The 16826-nt window shown below is 39.1% G+C and overlaps 1 protein-coding gene across 12 annotated transcripts in view; it reads right to left on the bottom strand.

Annotated features, from left to right (window-relative positions):
- Nucleotides 1-2234: 2234 nt before the first annotated feature.
- The window catches only part of Dock7 (dedicator of cytokinesis 7), a 156493-nt gene continuing 141901 nt past the window's right edge, over nucleotides 2235-16826 (bottom strand). For 7 of the 12 annotated variants that reach the window (XM_090334707.1, XM_090334709.1, XM_090334711.1 and 4 more), the window contains 7 exons: nucleotides 12986-13111; nucleotides 10585-10674; nucleotides 10233-10469; nucleotides 8795-8938; nucleotides 7344-7450; nucleotides 4903-5070; nucleotides 2235-2295 (listed from right to left, as the gene is read on the bottom strand). In XM_090334707.1, coding sequence (XP_090190833.1) covers nucleotides 2253-2295; nucleotides 4903-5070; nucleotides 7344-7450; nucleotides 8795-8938; nucleotides 10233-10469; nucleotides 10585-10674; nucleotides 12986-13111 — 915 coding nt within the window. In that variant the 3' untranslated portion in view covers nucleotides 2235-2252. Of the gene's footprint in view, nucleotides 2296-4902; nucleotides 5071-7343; nucleotides 7451-8794; nucleotides 8939-10232; nucleotides 10470-10584; nucleotides 10675-12985; nucleotides 13121-16826 lie in introns of all 12 variants that reach the window. The other 5 variants (XM_090334708.1, XM_090334710.1, XM_090334713.1 and 2 more) reach the window with 1 other exon arrangement.

Here is a 16826-nt window from a genome sequence, read left to right as displayed (position 1 = left end):
AAAAATTTTGAAGTTCTTGATAGCACGTTTGTTTGCCTTTATCCCATGAAAGGGAAAGTGTGTGTACACCGGTGTGCGCACTGGTGGCTCACACATGTGCTTGGAGGGCTCCTATTTAAACGATATTGGCTCATGTACTATTTGAATTGATATGAGGTACTTGCCCATTACCAAAGTAAGCTTGAAGGGGGAATTGTCAACCATCTGTGCTCTTGAGAAGTAGACATTTTTAAACTCTTGTTTTCTACATCAACTGTAGAATAAAAGCATATTATAAATCTTTAGTTTATGCAACTGGTCAACAGATTAAAGGCATTATCAATGATGCTATTCTATTGGCTAATCTGCATTAAAAACTACTAAAACACTTCAGAAAATTGGCACCAAAAGCCTTAACACTCAGGAGGCTGAGAAACTAGTTTGAAGCAAGCTCAGTCAGAAAAGTCCTCAGACTCCTATCTGCAAAATAACCATCAAAAGGCAATATTAGAGTAGTGGTTCAGGTAGCAGAACACCAGCTGAGTGAGCAAGCCGAGCAAGCTTGAAACCCTAAGTTCAAACCTCAGTGGGGTGGGGGTGGGGGTGGGAAAGTAGCCAGGCCCTGGTGCCTTACTCCTGTAATCCCAGCTTATTCAGGAGGCTGAGGTCTGCGGATCTCGATTCAAAGCCAGCCTGGGCACAAAAGTCTGTGAGACTTATCTCCAACTAAGCACCAGAAAACTGCAAGTATTGCTGTGGCTCAAAGTGGTACAGCCTTGTGCTGGAAGAGCTCAGGGACAGTGCCCAGGCCCAGAGTTCAAGTCTCACAACAGAAGAAAAAAGTATGCACTGTTTTTGAAAAAATATACTATTTTTCCCCCCCATGTTACACTTTTCACACGAACTTGTAAGTGTGGCTGGGTTGGATGAAATGGGGAGAACAAAAGGGGTGACACTGATCAAGATGCACTGTATAAACAGTCATTTTGTATGACTAAAAATAATCCACAAAATTACAATGCAAAGCTAATGCTGATCCATTTTACTTTTTGCCTTTATTCTGTAAAATCTGTACAAGCATCAAAAAGTGACTTTCTCATTGAACTGAGATTAAAATCAAACTAGTCCTATGTTAGCTTCATTGTGATGTAAAATAGCTCCCTCCCCCCCACCCCCATTGGTTGTGGAGGCTTGAACTCAGGGCCTGGACACTACCCATGCACTTCTGTACTCAAGGCTAGCTCTCTACTATTTTGAGCCATAGTGCCATTTCCAGTTCTCTGTTGGTTACCTGGAGGTAAGAGGCCTTAGACTTTCCAGCCAGGGCTGACATTGAACCATAATCTTCAGGCTTTTTTGGTGCCTTTACTTGAACTCAGGCTTTCTACTCTTGACATTTTGCCTCACACTAGTGTTCTACCCTTTGAACCACAGATCCACTTCAGGTTTTTCCTGTTTACTTGGAAATAATCTCATGGACTTTTCTGTCTGGACTGACTTAGCCATGATCCTCAGAGCGCAGCCCACTGAGTTATTAGGATTACAGGGGTGAAATCAATCATTGTCATTGCTGAGTCATGAAGTTCACATGAAGATCAGTTCATAAAAATCGATTGCTGTCACTAGTATTAGCTATTTTATAGGCAAATAGTTTATCAGTTATTCCTAAATTATAAAGTCCTTTTTTGGCATATAAATAGCAAATCAGCTTTAATATTATAGTTACCTATCTTTAGCCATTAACACATCTGAGGCACTTCTTTAGGTCTATGAAATGACTTTGGTCATTTTACTAATTTTGGAACGAGTTTCTATTCTGCCTTTTACAATAAAGAAACAATATTAAAGTCCCACTCATTATAATTAGTGTAAACATTCACATTTAATAGTACCTTTAAACAACTACATTTAAAATGGTTCCAAAATGAGTCTATAAATGGTAATATAAATTAAGAGATAGGAACTTAAACTTAAAAGTAAATAAATTTAACATTAGCTGTGGTATAAATAATGGTAAATGTATAGTGTACCTTTGAGTAATTAAAATGTCTTTAAAAAACATAGCATGTTACCAGAATGTTAAAAACCATAGCCATGGTTCTCAAACTTTTAACAGTCTACATCTGAAATTGTTTTGGCAGTTTTTCAATGAGAAATTAATGCTTTCATTTCCAGAATTAACATCCAAGTCCAATTTTGCAATAGATCTTATTTTCACACTCAATGTTGAATACATGGCTCTTTTCAAATAGATAAAAACAAGTGCATTTATTTTAGAGATCCATTTTTCGAAGGCTCATTCGGCTGAAGGAATCTCTGAGGAAAAAATAAGAGACAGTTATGAGAAAATAATTTTTCAAATGGGAAATTTTTTTTTACATACGCCTATTTGTTTTATATATGTTTTTTCCACCAGCGATATCTCTGACTGGTTACCAGTTATGAACTTGCAAGTTGACTGTTCATTGTAATACTCAGCTTTATATACTCTGGCTTATAAATTTCTGTATAAGCTATATATAATATATCATAGTAACCACTGTGTATGTGTGTATGTGTGTGTGTGTGTGTGTGTAAGAATATAATAACACTAAGTCAAAAATCATTTGCTCAACAAGTGCTGCAGATATAAGGAAAGATAAGGACTTAAAGGGGGCATTAAAAGGCAGATGTTTTTGAGGATCGAAGTTCAAAGTCAGCCTGGACAGGAAATTTCCTAAGATTTACCACCCTTAACTGCCAAAAAGCCAGAAGTGGAGCTGCGGCTAAAGTGGCGGAGTGTTAGCCTTGAGCAAATAAGCTCAGAGACAGCACCCTGGTCCTGAGTTCATACCCCAGAATAGTATAAAAAATAATAAATTTTTGGGCCGGGAGTTTGGCCTAGTGGTTAAAGTGCTTGCCTAGCATGCACAAAGACCCGGGTTCGATTCCTCGGTACCACATACATAGAAAAAAAGCCGGAAGTAGTGCTGAGGCTCAAGTGGTAGAGCTCTAGCCTTGAGAAAGACCAAGGACAGGGATCAGGCCCTGAGCTCAAGCCCAGGACTGGCCAAAAAAATAAATTTTAAGTGTTAAACTAGTGGGTCTCAGATGTTTTTATTTGTTATTTTTCATTTTCATTTATTTTATTTTTTGGTGAGTCCTGGGGCTTAAACTCAGGATTTGCACACTTGAGCTTTTTTTGCTCAAGGCTAGCGCCTCACCATTTTGAACCACAATGCCACTTCTGGCTTTTTCAAACTCAGGACTTCATCCATGCTAGGCAAGCACTCTCCACTTGCCACATTCTCAGCCCCAAACTTTTTTTTTTTTTTTTGGTTAGTCTTGGGGCTTGAACTCAGGGCCTAGCCACTTCCTGAGCATTTCAGCTCAAGGCTAGCACTCTACAACTGAGCTACAGCACAATTTCCTTTCTGATGTTTCTTAGGAATTACTGAGATTCCAGTACCACCCCCCCCCCTTTTTTTTGCCAGTCCCGAGTCTTGAACTCAGTGCCTGGACACTGTACTAGCACTCTACCACCTGAGCCACAGCATCACTTCCAGCTTTTTTGTTGTTGGTCATCGGGCTTAAACTCTGGGCCTGGGTCTATGCCTGAGCTCTTCAGCTCAAGGCTACTTACTGCCTTATCCCTTGAGCCACAGCACCAGTTCCAGTTTTCTAGTGGTTAGCTGGAGATAAGAGTCTTACAGACTTAAGTGGCTTTGAACCTCAATCCTCAGATCTCAGCCTCCTGAGTAGGTAGGATTACAGGCGTGAGCCACCACGCTGGCTATCATTGTGCTCCAGGTTGGCATTCTCCTACTTAAGCCACAGTTCCACTTCTGTCTTTTTGGTGGTCAATAGGAGATAACAGTCTCTTATACTTTCCTGCTTGGCTGGCTTAGGACTGAGATCTTCAGATCTCAGCCTCCTCAGCAGCTATGATTACAGAAATGAGTCACTTGTGCAGGGTAGTATAAGCACTACAAAGTAACATTCCAGTATTTTGCAAATCCTCAAAAATTCATATCTAAGAAATTCGTATTTTCAAAATTCTGAAGTAAAGCTGGGTGCTGGTAGTCACGTCTGTAATCCTAGCTAGTAAGGAGACTGACATCTGAGGATCATGGTTTGAAGTCATTCCGGGCAGGAAAAGCCTGAGACTGTTTCTTTTCTTTCCTTCCTCCCTCTCCCTCTCCCTCTCCCTCTCTCTCTCTCTCTCTTTCTTTTTTGTGGTTCATGATGCTTGAACTTGGCCTGGGTGTTGTCCCTGAGCTTTTCTGCTCAACGCTATCGCCTTACCCTTGAGCCAAGCCTCACTTCCCATTTTTCTAGAGGTTAACTGAAGATAAGAATCTCAGATCATTTTGTGCCCAGGCTGGCTTTGAACCTTGATCCTCAGATCTCAGCCTCCTGAGTAGCTAGGATTACAGGCGTGAGCCACCGCATGAGACTCTTACCTCTAATTAACCACCAGAAAATCGGAAGTATAGCCATGACTTCAAGTGATAGAGAACTAACTTTGAGCAAAATAGCTCAGGGACAGTGCCTAAGTCCTGTGTTTTCAAGCCCCAGGACTGACCAAAAAAGAAAAAAAAAAAAAGTAAAAACTAAAAAGGTAATATTCTTGAAATACTGATTTTCTTTTTCTTCCAGAACTTAAATGCCCAGTCCTTTACCTTTTAGTTTGTTTTTCAAATAGGGTTTCACACTTGACCCAAACTGGCCTTGGACTCCCATCTTCTTGTCTCTTCCTCCTGAGTAACTAGACCACAGATATGCCCCACACACTCAGCTTGTTTACTCATATAGGGGCATGTGGGATGACTTCAGACTGTCCTTGTCTTGAGCAGCTCAGATAATAAGCATGTGTCATGTCACCATTTCCAGTGCAGACTTCATTTTTCTGAAGAACCCCAAAATAAGAAAAAGCAAGCATACCTGTGACAAGTGATAGGCAAGACCGCCTTGTACAACTGAGGGATCTTTCTGTTTATCAATGGCTGTAGAGCCTCTTTGAGGCGATGATAGTTTCTCTCCAGTTCCCTTTGATACTCTTTTTGATCAGGGCCAATTAAGCTCTTATTTTTTCGTAAGGCATCCTCACACCTAGGGGTGGGAGGAGAGGTATGTTCAAGTTTTTTCTTCTGGCATAGTTTGTGGATATCTCTCTCTCTCTCTCTCTCTCACACACACACACACACACTCAAAATTAGCACTCTCAGTATTTTTTTTTTAAGTACAATTTTATTTATTTTTTTGCCAGTCCTGGGTTTGAGCTCAGGGCCTGAGCATTGTCCTTGGACTTTCTCAAAGCTAGAGCTCTACCACTTGATGAGCCTCAGCACCATTTCTGGCCTTTTCTATGTATGTGGTACCAAGGAATCGAACCTGGGTCTTCGTGCATGCTAGGCAAGCCCTCTACCACTAGGCCAAACTCTTAGCTCCACATTCAGTTTTTGAACTGAAAGTATAATATATAATGTTCATTTGTTTTAGGTTTGTGCAGTGTTATGATTTGAACATAAAAATGGTGCCAAAGGCTTATGTGTTGAAAGCTTGTTCCCTAGCTGGTCAAGCTGTTGAAAGGTGATTGATTTTTTTTTTTTTTTTTTTTTGCCAGTCCTGGGCTTGAGCTCAGGGCCTGAGCACTATCCTTGGACTTTCTCAAGGCTAGAACTCTACCACTTGAGCCTCAGCACCACTTCCAGCTTTTTCTATATATGTGGTACCAAGGAATCGAACCCGGGTCTTCGTGCATGCTAGGCAAGCACTTTAACCCCTAGGCCAAACTCCTGGCCCCCAAGGTGACTGATTTTAAAGGTGTTAATAACCTCATCAATAGATTAATCCTATTTATTTATTTATTTATACATGTATGCATGCCTGTCCTAGGGTTTGAACTCAGGACCTGGATACTGTTCCTTAGCTTTTTTGCTTAAGACTGGCACTCTACCACTTTAGCCACAGCTCTACTTCCAGCTTTTTGGGAGTCAACTGGAAATAAGAGTCTCTTGGACTTGGCTTCACAGTCTGGTTCACACTAGATCTGTCACACTTCATTGCTGGAGGAATGAAGCACACACACACTGCTCACTCGATGCTTGCTGGCCCTTTGGAGACTACACGTACAGTTTCCTCCAGTTTTTATCACAGCACCCTCTCCAGCTCAATCACTCACAGTACAACTGAGTCCTGTGAAGAAATCACTGAAACTGGAAATGGTAAGACCCTGATATCCTTATATATTTCTTCATTTAATTTGCAAAACCCAGCTATGATATAGAAGCACCATTATCTTTATGTTATAGTCAAAAAACAAATACCTGAAAGTCACTGAAGTAAGTGACATATATTAGTAAGGTCAGGATCTGAACATTTCTTGCTTCGAAGTTCTTGCTTGTAAGTTTTTTTTTTTTGAGGGAAGGGAAATAGAAACTCACATTTTCAAATTTATCTGAAGTAGTAGCTCTTACATCAGTCTAATAACAGTTTCAAATAAATCTTAACAAAGAAATAAAAAGCTTTCCCATGCTGAGTATCAGTACCTTATACCTTTATAGTCTTAGCAACTCAAGACGCTGCAATCTGGAGGATCATGGTTTGAGGTTGCCCAGGCAGAAAACTTCACTAAATAACCTCCTAAATAACCATCCCTAGATAACCTTCCCAAATGAGGGAAAATTGGCAAGTACCAGCTGAGCAAGCAAACTGAGCAGGCTCAAGAATGTGTATTTAACTGCCAGAACTAGAACTTGAACTCAGGGCCTGGTGTTCTTGCTTTTTCCTTTTTTCCCCTCCCATTTTTTTGATTTTCGTTTTGCTTTGCTTTTCTGTGTCAGTCCTTGGGCTTGAACTCATCAGGACTTGGGCTCTATTTCTGAGCTTTTTGCTGAGGTCTAGTGTTCTACCATACTTGAGCTACAGCTATTATATTTCAGGCATCTGGTGGTTAACGGGAGAGAAGAATCTTAAGGATTTTCCTTCCTTGGCTAACTTTCAACCACAATCCTCAGTTCACAGCCTCCTGAGTGGCTAGTTTAGCCACCAGTTCTTTGTTTTCTTGGTAATGGCTAACTCTTCCACTTGAACCATATCTCCATTCAGTATTTTGTTGGTTAACTGGAGACAGTGTCTCACACTTTTTGCCAGGTGGCTATGAAACTTGGTCTTCAGATCTCAGTCTGCTGAGAAATTAACATTATAGGAAGCATGCATGAGCTACTGGTGCTTGGCAAGAATAGTAAATTATACATAGCTCATTTCTTGTGACTCATTTTCCTAATATTTTCTCTATTTAATAGTTCCTTAAGAGCCTTATATCATACAGCAGTAGTGGATGTTCTTAATTTGATGAGCTGTACTCAGGATATCTTGATTACCTTTTAGTGAAATCTTTAAAGCAGAGTCTCAGCTTATTATGGTGTCTGAAGAGCTTCGGGTCATTGGGTATTTCAGAGAGGAAAACTTGAGCAACTTCCAAAGGTCCCTTAAAAATAAGAAAATAAAAACAAGTATATATATATATATATATGTATATATATAAATATAGTCATTTATGCAAATGACTGTAGCACTAAGATGGCCTCATAGAAGCTTACTGCCTATATGTCTATGCCAACATCTCCTCAGAGATAGACTCTTTCAGTTTTTTCCAATCATATATCTACATTTTAAAATGTTTTTTTCCAAAGATTTCTTTATTGAGATTAATTACATAAATTTCACAGCACTGTGTCATAGTTATACTTAGCTAAAGTCACATACACATTTTAACATTCACACTGATAGGATCATCATTCTAATCTATAAACTTATGAATAACAAAAGATACGAAGACCTCAAGTTTTACATATGTAAAGTTTACCTCTATGAAATGATAAAACTATTTCTACCAGATTGGGTGATATGTACAATTCTTTTTTTTTTTTTTTGCTTAGCATCAGCTGTTCCTTCTTTCTTTCTTCCCCCTCCCTCCACTTAATGCTCTTGAGTTGCTTAGTTCACAGTGCAGCTGATGGGCAACTGCACTTTTCACCTGCTTTCACTCTGTATTGTTTCATGTACATATGTATGAAGAAATGCTTCAGTATTACAATTTGGTGCTTTTCTTCTGAGATTGTCCTCTGTTGGTCTCACAGTATATGTGTGTGGGGGGTATGCTCAAGGGCATTTTGAGTAACTTGATTCTTCATATAAGAAAGATAGGTAATGCTGGGTGCGGTGGCTCACGCCTGTAATCCTAGCTACTCAGGAGACTGAGAGTTGAGGAAAACGGTTCAAAGCCAGCCCAGGTACTAAACTTAGGGAACTGAAGGATAACATTCAGGCCCAAGGGTAGGGCGGTAGACTTTAGCTGAAGAGCTCAGGGACAGTGTCTAGGCCCAGAGTCCAAGCCCTACAATTGACAAAAAAAAAAAAAAAAGAAATGAACTCTTGACCTGATTTATATAATTATAACCTCTCTATACCTCACATTTATTTATTTAGTCAGTTGTGGGACTTGAACTCTGGGCCTGGCTGCTGTCCCTGAGCTCTTTAGCTCAAGGCTACCATCCTACCTCTTGAGCCACAGTGCCACTTCTGGTTTTCTGGTGGTTAATTGAAGATAAGAATCTCATGGACTTTAGTGCCTAGGCTGCCTTTGAACCTTGATCCTCAGATCTCAACTTAATAATAGCAATTAAAAACAAATTCAATGTCTTTGTTACCACTTCTAACATATCCTTTACACTTGATATAGCAAGTATCTGTTATTTAAAAAATTACAGTAATTAATGATTCCAAGTCCAGTTTATAATTAAAACTCCACAATGCTAACAAAGGTACTAACCTGATTCACAGTAGTACCAACAGATCCCTGGAGTACCATCTGAAGCATCTTGGGGTCAGCTGGATCCTGATGTGTTGCAAATGCCAACTCCTGTGTTTTTTTCTGCATATCCTCAATAGCAACTTCAATTGGTGTTAAGATTATCTGAGCAAAACAGCAACTTTTAGGTCGGTATAGTGACTGAAAACGATTCAGTGAATTTTAAATAATAAAATCAGCAAAAATCAATAAACATCTTTTAAAGCATGAACTGAACCTGGGTGCTAATGGAACATGCTTATAAGTCTTGGTCTTGGATTTCAGGAGGCTGAGATCCATATCATCCAGGTTCAAAGCCAGCCCAGGAAGAAAAGTCTAAACTTTTATCCAATTAACTAGCAAATCTCATGTTGAAGGCATGGTTCAAGTGGTAATATGCCTGTCCAACAAACAAGCTAACTGAATGAGAGGCCCTGAGTTAAAATCCTGATACAGCAAAAATAATGACAATAATAACAACAACAAAATAACCAACCACAAAAAAAGAAAATAAGCTAGCCATCAGTGGCTCATACTCATAATCCTAGCTACTCAGGAGACTGAGATTTGAAGATTATGGTTCAAACCTAGCCTGGACAGGAAAGTGCATGAGAGTATTATCTCTAATTACTGTTAAGAAAGCCAGAAGTGGCCAGGTGCATGGCCTAGTGGTGGAGTACTTGCTTAGCATGCATGAAACCTTGGGTTCTATTCTTTGGTTCTACATACAGAAAAGGCGGGAAGTGGTGCTGTGACTTGAGTGGTAGTGCTAGACTTGAGAAATCCCAAAGACAGTGCCCAGGCCCTGAGTTCAAGTCCCAGGACTGGCAAAAATAAAAGTCAGAAGTGAAGCTGGGGCTCAAGTAGTAAAACGCCAACCGTTGGCAAAAAAGTTAAGGAACACTGCCCAAGTCTTGAGTTCAAGCCATAGTACAGGTACAACCACCAAAGAAAAATAAGTAGATGCTGCTGGCCACTCGTGGCTCACACCTGTAATCCTGGCTTCTCAGGAGGCTGAAACATGAGCATAGTGAAAAGCCAGTCGAGGCAGGAAAGTCTGTAAAACTCATTTCCAATTAAACCACCAAAAGCCAGAATTGGAGCTGTGGCTCAAGTGTCAGAGCACTAGCCTGGAGCAAAAAACTTCAGGGACAGCACTCAGGCCCTGAATTCAAGTTACAAGACTGGCGCACACACGCACGCGCACATGGCATGCATGCATACACACACACACACACACACACACACACACACACACACACACACACACACACACACACACACACTTGGAAATAAAGCTAAAACTGATTGGCTGAAGGAATTATGTGACACTAGTATGTTATGTGCTAATCCAGATTGTAGCTAGACTGAGTTTGAATGTGTTTGGTCCATGAACTGTTTTCTCTACTTAGGGACTCACCTCTTCTTTGTGGGTGACATTGACCCTTGTTTTAATGTAAGGAAAGGCATGAGAGGTAGTCAGAATGGTCTTCCGTTTGTACTGCTCATGAAGTTCGCCATGGGCACGTCCATCTAAAGTAAAGGGCGTACAGTACATAAAACGGCGAAGATTATAATTTTTGTCAAAATAGGTGATTCTGTCCTTCATCTCATATGTGTCAAAGTATGGTTCCACGTAGGTAATCTGAATGTATGCCTGGAAAAGGAAAAGTCCTTCATTTCTTCCTTGTTAAGTCATCAGTATTACTCAAACAAAATTGCAGAGAGGGTCTTAGAGACATAACTGTGTCATTACAGTTTAATTAACTTACCTTGTTAGGATCTAATTTACACTTGTCTACAGGATTAGAGTCCTTGATTACTTCAACCACATCCTCTCCAAATCTTTCTCCATAAAATCCCTACAATGAAGAAAAGAAAATCTTGCACATGAAGTTAATATGATTAATGAGTACAGTGGCCTGAGGGAGAATGCTGAGCAAGATGAAGGATTGTATTAGGTCTGTTACAGCTATGCCAGTTATTATAAAATAACAATTCCCTAAGTCTTCATTGGGTATAATTTCCATCCATGTAATTAAAGAACACAAAAGAAAATAATTTCTTTCAGTAAAAATATAGGATTTCACATTGGGTCAAGAAAAACAAGAAGGGGAGGAATGCAACAACCAAAGAAAAGCCTTATTTTACAGGATCTTCTCAATTCTGATGTGGCCTGATTCCTTATAGACGTTGAGTCATGAATAGGCACCCACTTTTATGAATAATTTATGATAACACTGAAGAATTTCCAAATAAAAATTGAACTGTTGAAATTTTGTCCAGTGCTAGACTTTGAATAGCAGCATAGGCAAGGTTAAAGCTGTTTAACACGGGAGAAAAAAACTAAGCTGAGTATGGTGGTATACATCTTTAATACCTTTAACCCTTACACTCTGGAAGAGCAGACAGGAGAGTGAGAACTGAGACCAGCCCAAATTGAGACCATATCACCAATAAAAACAAAAATTGTAAAAAGACAAACTCCCACACTTAAAGGTAGTGTGTTTGTGCGCGTGAGCACATGTGTGAATGTTTGTGTATGTGTGTATGTATATATGCTGGTCCTGTGGGTCCTTGAGCTCTGAACTTAGGACCTAGGCACCGTTCTTGAGCTTTTGTGCTCGAGGCTAGAGTTTTACCACTTGAACCACAGCACCACTTCCAGCTTTTTTGGTACTTAAACATTTCACAGACTTCCCTGCCTGGGTTGGCTTTGAACTGTGATCCTCAGATCTCAGTTTCTTGAGTAGCTAAGATTACAGGTGTGAACTATTGGTGCCCGCTGCATTTTAAAGTCTCCCAACTGATGCCAATCTGGTCCCAGAGTCACAAATTAAATAAGAATAGGGACAAGTTGGAATGAATAATTGTAACAGAAAAGATTGGCTAATTCAATAAATATAAAGATTAATCATTGAAGCCATCTCAGGAGGATGTAGATTCGAAGCCAGCAAGACCTCATGTCAAACAATAAGCCCAGGGTGGCAGCATGACTGTAGTCCTGAGTACTTGGGAAGCAGATGATGGGAGGACTGCTTATTCCAGGCGAAACAAAACAACACCCCTCCCCATCAAGACTGTACCTAAAGAATAACTAAAGAGATATGTACTGGGGGTGGTGGCACTGAAGCCCTAAGTACAAACTACAAGAAACAGGAAGGGAAAGAGAAAGAGAAAGAGGAAAAAGGGGGAGGGGAAAGAAGGAATGAAGGAGGGGGGGAGGGAGGGAGGGAGGGAGGGAGAGAGGGAGGAAGGGAGGAAGGAAGGAAGGAAGGAAGGAAGGAAGGAAGGAAGGAAGGAAGGAAGGAAGGAGGCAGGCAGGCAGGCAGGCAGGCAGCCAGCCAGGCTGGACATCCAATCATTCATGGTGACAAGCAGTCATAAATGTGAACAGATTCTAAGAAGTGTTTGTGAGCAGTGACTCCAGGCATTTAAGCTCTAAAGCAGTCTCTCTGGCAACCAGTTAAGCCAGAGAAAAATACACTTAGTCCAGCAATTTCCTAGAAGTCTACTTCCAGTTTCATTATTTGCTGCTACTTAATTGCTTATGTCTTTTCCTACAACATGTGGATAATTTCTACAAATCAAAGTAATTCTGAAGGGTAAAAGATTCTAAAATATGTGTGAAAAAAACATGAAAAAATTACTGTTCCATAAGGTGTTGGAAGGGTTCGCAAGAGTACCTACAAAAGTCCCTATAAGTGGGTGGGCTGATGCATATATGTAACCTCTCAGGTATTCAGGAAGCACAGACTGGGAGTATTATAGTTTGAAGCCAGCCTGAGAAAAAAAAGTTCCTAAGACATCATCTCAACCAATTAAAGCTGGGGGATGAGGGGTGGTGTAGCTGTTTGTTATCCTGGCAAACAAGTCGTATATAAAGGAAGACCCTGTTCCAAGGCTGGTAAGAGGGACTTCTATTTGAATAATGAAAGGAAAAGGATTAGAGACACAGCTCAATGGTAGAACTCCTGCTTTAGGGCATGGGGTCCAAGTTCAAATCCCAGTACCACCAACAAAAGAAAGAAGAAAAAAAAATCCCCCCAAAGAGTAGTTTACTTGGAGAATCTGGTTGATTAAATGACTAGATCTGGATCTGAATCTGAAAGTCCATTCATTACCAGAGATATAAATTACAGATGATACTGTATAAAGCATCACAGGATTCACCTCCAATCTGTGAGATATCTCTGCAAGTTTGGTTATTGCAGGCTCCTTGTAAACAAACTCTTGTTCATCCAAATCCCCGAACTTGGTTCCATAAAAACCGACACGGAAATAGGTGCCAAACATCCGCTTACCATCCTAGGTTTAGGAAAATGAGAAACTTTAATATAAAGTCCTTTTGTTTTTTACATTATGCTTACATTGCAATAGTGGGCAATTCTAAAACATGGTGAAAATTTAATTTTAGTATCACAATATTTTGATGAGGCAAGTCTTTTTTCATTATTTCTAGCAAACATGCAATGACAGCTTTTATGAAGTGACTAAACCACATGTATTTTTTAGAGTTAGTACCAAGTATCACAATGGTCTTTGTTTTTTAAGTTTCTCTCTATGTATTTAAAAATGAGATAATAAAAGTTAGGAACCAAGAATAGTATCTGGCATATATCAGATAGTCAATAAAATGACAAGATCCTGGACCAATAATAATGAAAAAATACATAATAGTATCCCTCTTTTGGTAAAATGATTGTATGTAGAAGAATGACTAAATATGGAGTGAAGGAATAAAATTTGTAAATTCAAGGAAAAATGTATTTGTAGATGCAATATGTTTATGATGGGCCCCCAGAGATTATACCCTCTGTGTGCATTAAACACACATTAGTATCATGCACAAAGTACATTAAATTGATCATAATGCTCACACAGATAGGTGAAAACAAATTCTTTCAATAAAGGTAACTCTGAGAAAGTTTTCATGAAATGTTTACAACTGGGACACAAGCTATTTCAGAAGGGCTCTGAGGTGGCTCCTATATACATAATCACACATATGTTTTCCAATTCCTGTGAAACTTTTTAAAAAATTATTTTTATTTTATTGTAAAGGTGATGTACAGAGGGGTTACAGTTATATAAGTAAGGTAATGAGTACATTTCTTGTTGAACACTGTTACTTTATCCTGTGAAACTCTTTAAGCCTTATTTGCTTTATACTTACTTTTCCTATACAAGAAAGACCAGAAGATATATGAACATATATATCAGATGTTACTGGTAATTAAGTAAAATAAGACACTAATCCTTAATCACTAGTCTTACAATACTGAAGGGGGAAAACTATAATGACTGAAAGTATATTCGTAGTTTTGTCCAAAATAAGTAAAGCTTTAAAGAAAAATGCTTTCGGTGCTAAAAAAAGAACCAAAAACAAACATTTCCAATTTGAAAAAATTTCTTTAGTTCTTTATTTCAAATTTAACAGACACATATAAACTAACTTTTATAGCAAATGAGATGTATAGGTAGATTAAGCCAACAGAACAATACAACAACAGTAAATCTGGACATAACTGAGAAAAGAAGGTACCAAACTGAATATGAAAAAGGCATTTATGAGAATTACTTTAAAAATTGTAACTGTTGAATTAGAGGCATGACTTAAGTGGTTGAGAACCAGTCGTATGCAGAAAAAGACAGCAAGGGCATGAGGTCCTGAATTTAAACCTCAGTACAAACAATTAAAAAATAGTAACTGCTATTTTTCAAGACAGGTAGCATATATACATCATACTTTAAATGTACTTTTTAAAGTACATTCATACTTTAAAATTTTTCAAGTATCAAAAAAACATTTTCTCTAGAAAAAGAACTATTTAGAAGTTTCTAGCTTCTAAGATTTAAAATGTATTTTAAACTTTAAGACTGACTTGTCAAATATTTGCAATGGGAATTAGGATTTGTCTTCTTTAGCTAAAATTTTCAGTTCTCAGCCAGCTCTTCCTAAGACAAAAAGTACTGTCCCCTTTGCATCTATTAGTTTTCAATGCTATTCTTTAATATGTGAAGCCACAGAAATAGACAGTGTTGTGTCTGTGTGATCTACTGTGAGTAGCTGTGATCTATCAGTAAGGTATCAGTGCCTAACTGCCTCCTTGGATCTAGGAATTGAATTTTTATTAATAAAGTTTGAAGTTCAATAATTTTAAAATTCAGTAGTATGTGTGTTTGTGTGTGAATACTGGGATTTGAACTTAGGGCTATGAGCTCTCACTGTTTTCTTTGCTTCTGGATGGTACTTTACGCTTCCACAAACTTTCAGTCTAGCCTTTTGCTAGTTAATTGGGGATGGAGTCTTGTGGATGTTCCTGCCTGGTTGGTTTTGAATTATGATCCTCAGGTCTCAGCCTGAGTAGCTAGAATTATAGGAATGAGCTACTGGTGCCTGGAAAACTATTTATATATACATCGTATTAACATTCACTTCAAGAAGAGACTTTCTTTTTTTTTCTTTTTTGCCAGTCCTGGGCTTGAGCTCAGGGCCTGAGTACGGTCCTTGGACTTTTTCAAGGCTAGAACTCTACCACTTGAGCCTCAGCACCATTTCTGGCTTTTTTTTAAACTATGTATGTGGTACCGAGGAATCGAACCTGGGTCTTTGTGCGTGCTAGGCAAGCACTCTACCACTAGGCCAAACTTCCGGCCCCAAGGAGAAACTTTCTTATGTTAGCTACTGCTCACCCTTATTAACAACAAAAGACTGATCCTCATAATAAAAACATATACAAATATCTACAATGCAAAGCAATATATGTTATTGTAAAAATTATCAAGAAAGCAAATCTTGTTGGAGACAAACCCTGTTAGAGACAAATAAAGTGCTGGTCATAGACAAAATTCCTGAGTAAAAAGAACTGATCAAGTCAATGAGGGGAGAGGAAGAAAGGAGAGGAGCATTCGGCAAAGTAGGTGGGAGAGAGGAAGAAAGAGGAAGTCATAAAAGAATCTGTGAAGGAAATTATTCATCCATTTAAGTATTTATTGAGAACATACTAGGTGCCAGAAAAATGTTCTAGACACTTATGATAAATCAGTGAACAAAGGAATAGGCTTTTTTTTATGGAGGCACCAGAGGGAAGAGGGAGTGCTGATGGAGATGAAAGTGCCTGAAATAGCTAATTTGCATGTATGAAAATAGAAGAGTGAAACCTACTGGAAATTGTTTTAAGGGTGAGTAGGATAAGGGAGAGTGATAGGGGGTGAGGTTGATTGAGATATATTATAGACATGTGTGGAAATACTAGGATGACTTTCTCCCTTTTACAAATAATGTAAGCTAATAAGCAGAAGAGTCAGGAGATGAAAGAGGTAGAGTAGATTTCATCAATAAAGTGATATCTGAGTTAAGATGTGAAGAAGGTGTGAGAGTTGATGTCTGGGATTTCTGGAAGAAGCATATTCCAGCCAGAGGAAAGTCCAGTACAAAGTCCTCGAGGCAAAAGCTTACAGTGTGGGTGGAGCAGAATAAGGGAGAGCAAGAGGTCAGAGAAGTAACTATAGTTAGTGAAATTTCAAGTGAGTGTGTGTGTGTGCCCACACCAGAAAGGGAGCAATAGGGGATGAAGCTAGAGAAGAAGTCTGAGTCTCCAATTAATCACCAGAAAATTAGAATGGGTCTGTAGCTCAAGTGGTGGAGTACTACCTGTGAGCAAAAGAGCTCAAGGACAGTTCCCAGGCCTAGAGTTCAAGCCCCATGAGCAACCAAAAAGCAACAAAAAAATCTTTCTCTCCCATATTGCAACTCACTCTTCAAAGCTTAGCTGTTCTACTTTTTTCAGAGCTGATGTGGAAATGGTGACTCAAGAAGCCTGTCTTCCTTGCCTCTAATGGTTGAAGTCTCTTACAATAAACTTTTTATGTAAGTCGTGGGACTTGAACTCTGGGCCTGGGCATTGTCCCTGAGCTCTTCAGCCCAAGGCTACCATCATACCTCTTGAGCCAAAGCACCACTTCCAGTTTTCTAGTGGTTAATTGGAGATAAGTCTCATGGACTTTCATG

The sequence above is a fragment of the Megascapheus bottae genome, chromosome 6, assembly GCF_031878675.1.
Source record: "Megascapheus bottae isolate mThoBot1 chromosome 6, mThoBot2.hap1, whole genome shotgun sequence".
Classification (NCBI taxonomy): domain Eukaryota; kingdom Metazoa; phylum Chordata; class Mammalia; order Rodentia; family Geomyidae; genus Megascapheus; species Megascapheus bottae.
This window is presented reverse-complemented; position numbering and strand designations above follow the sequence as displayed.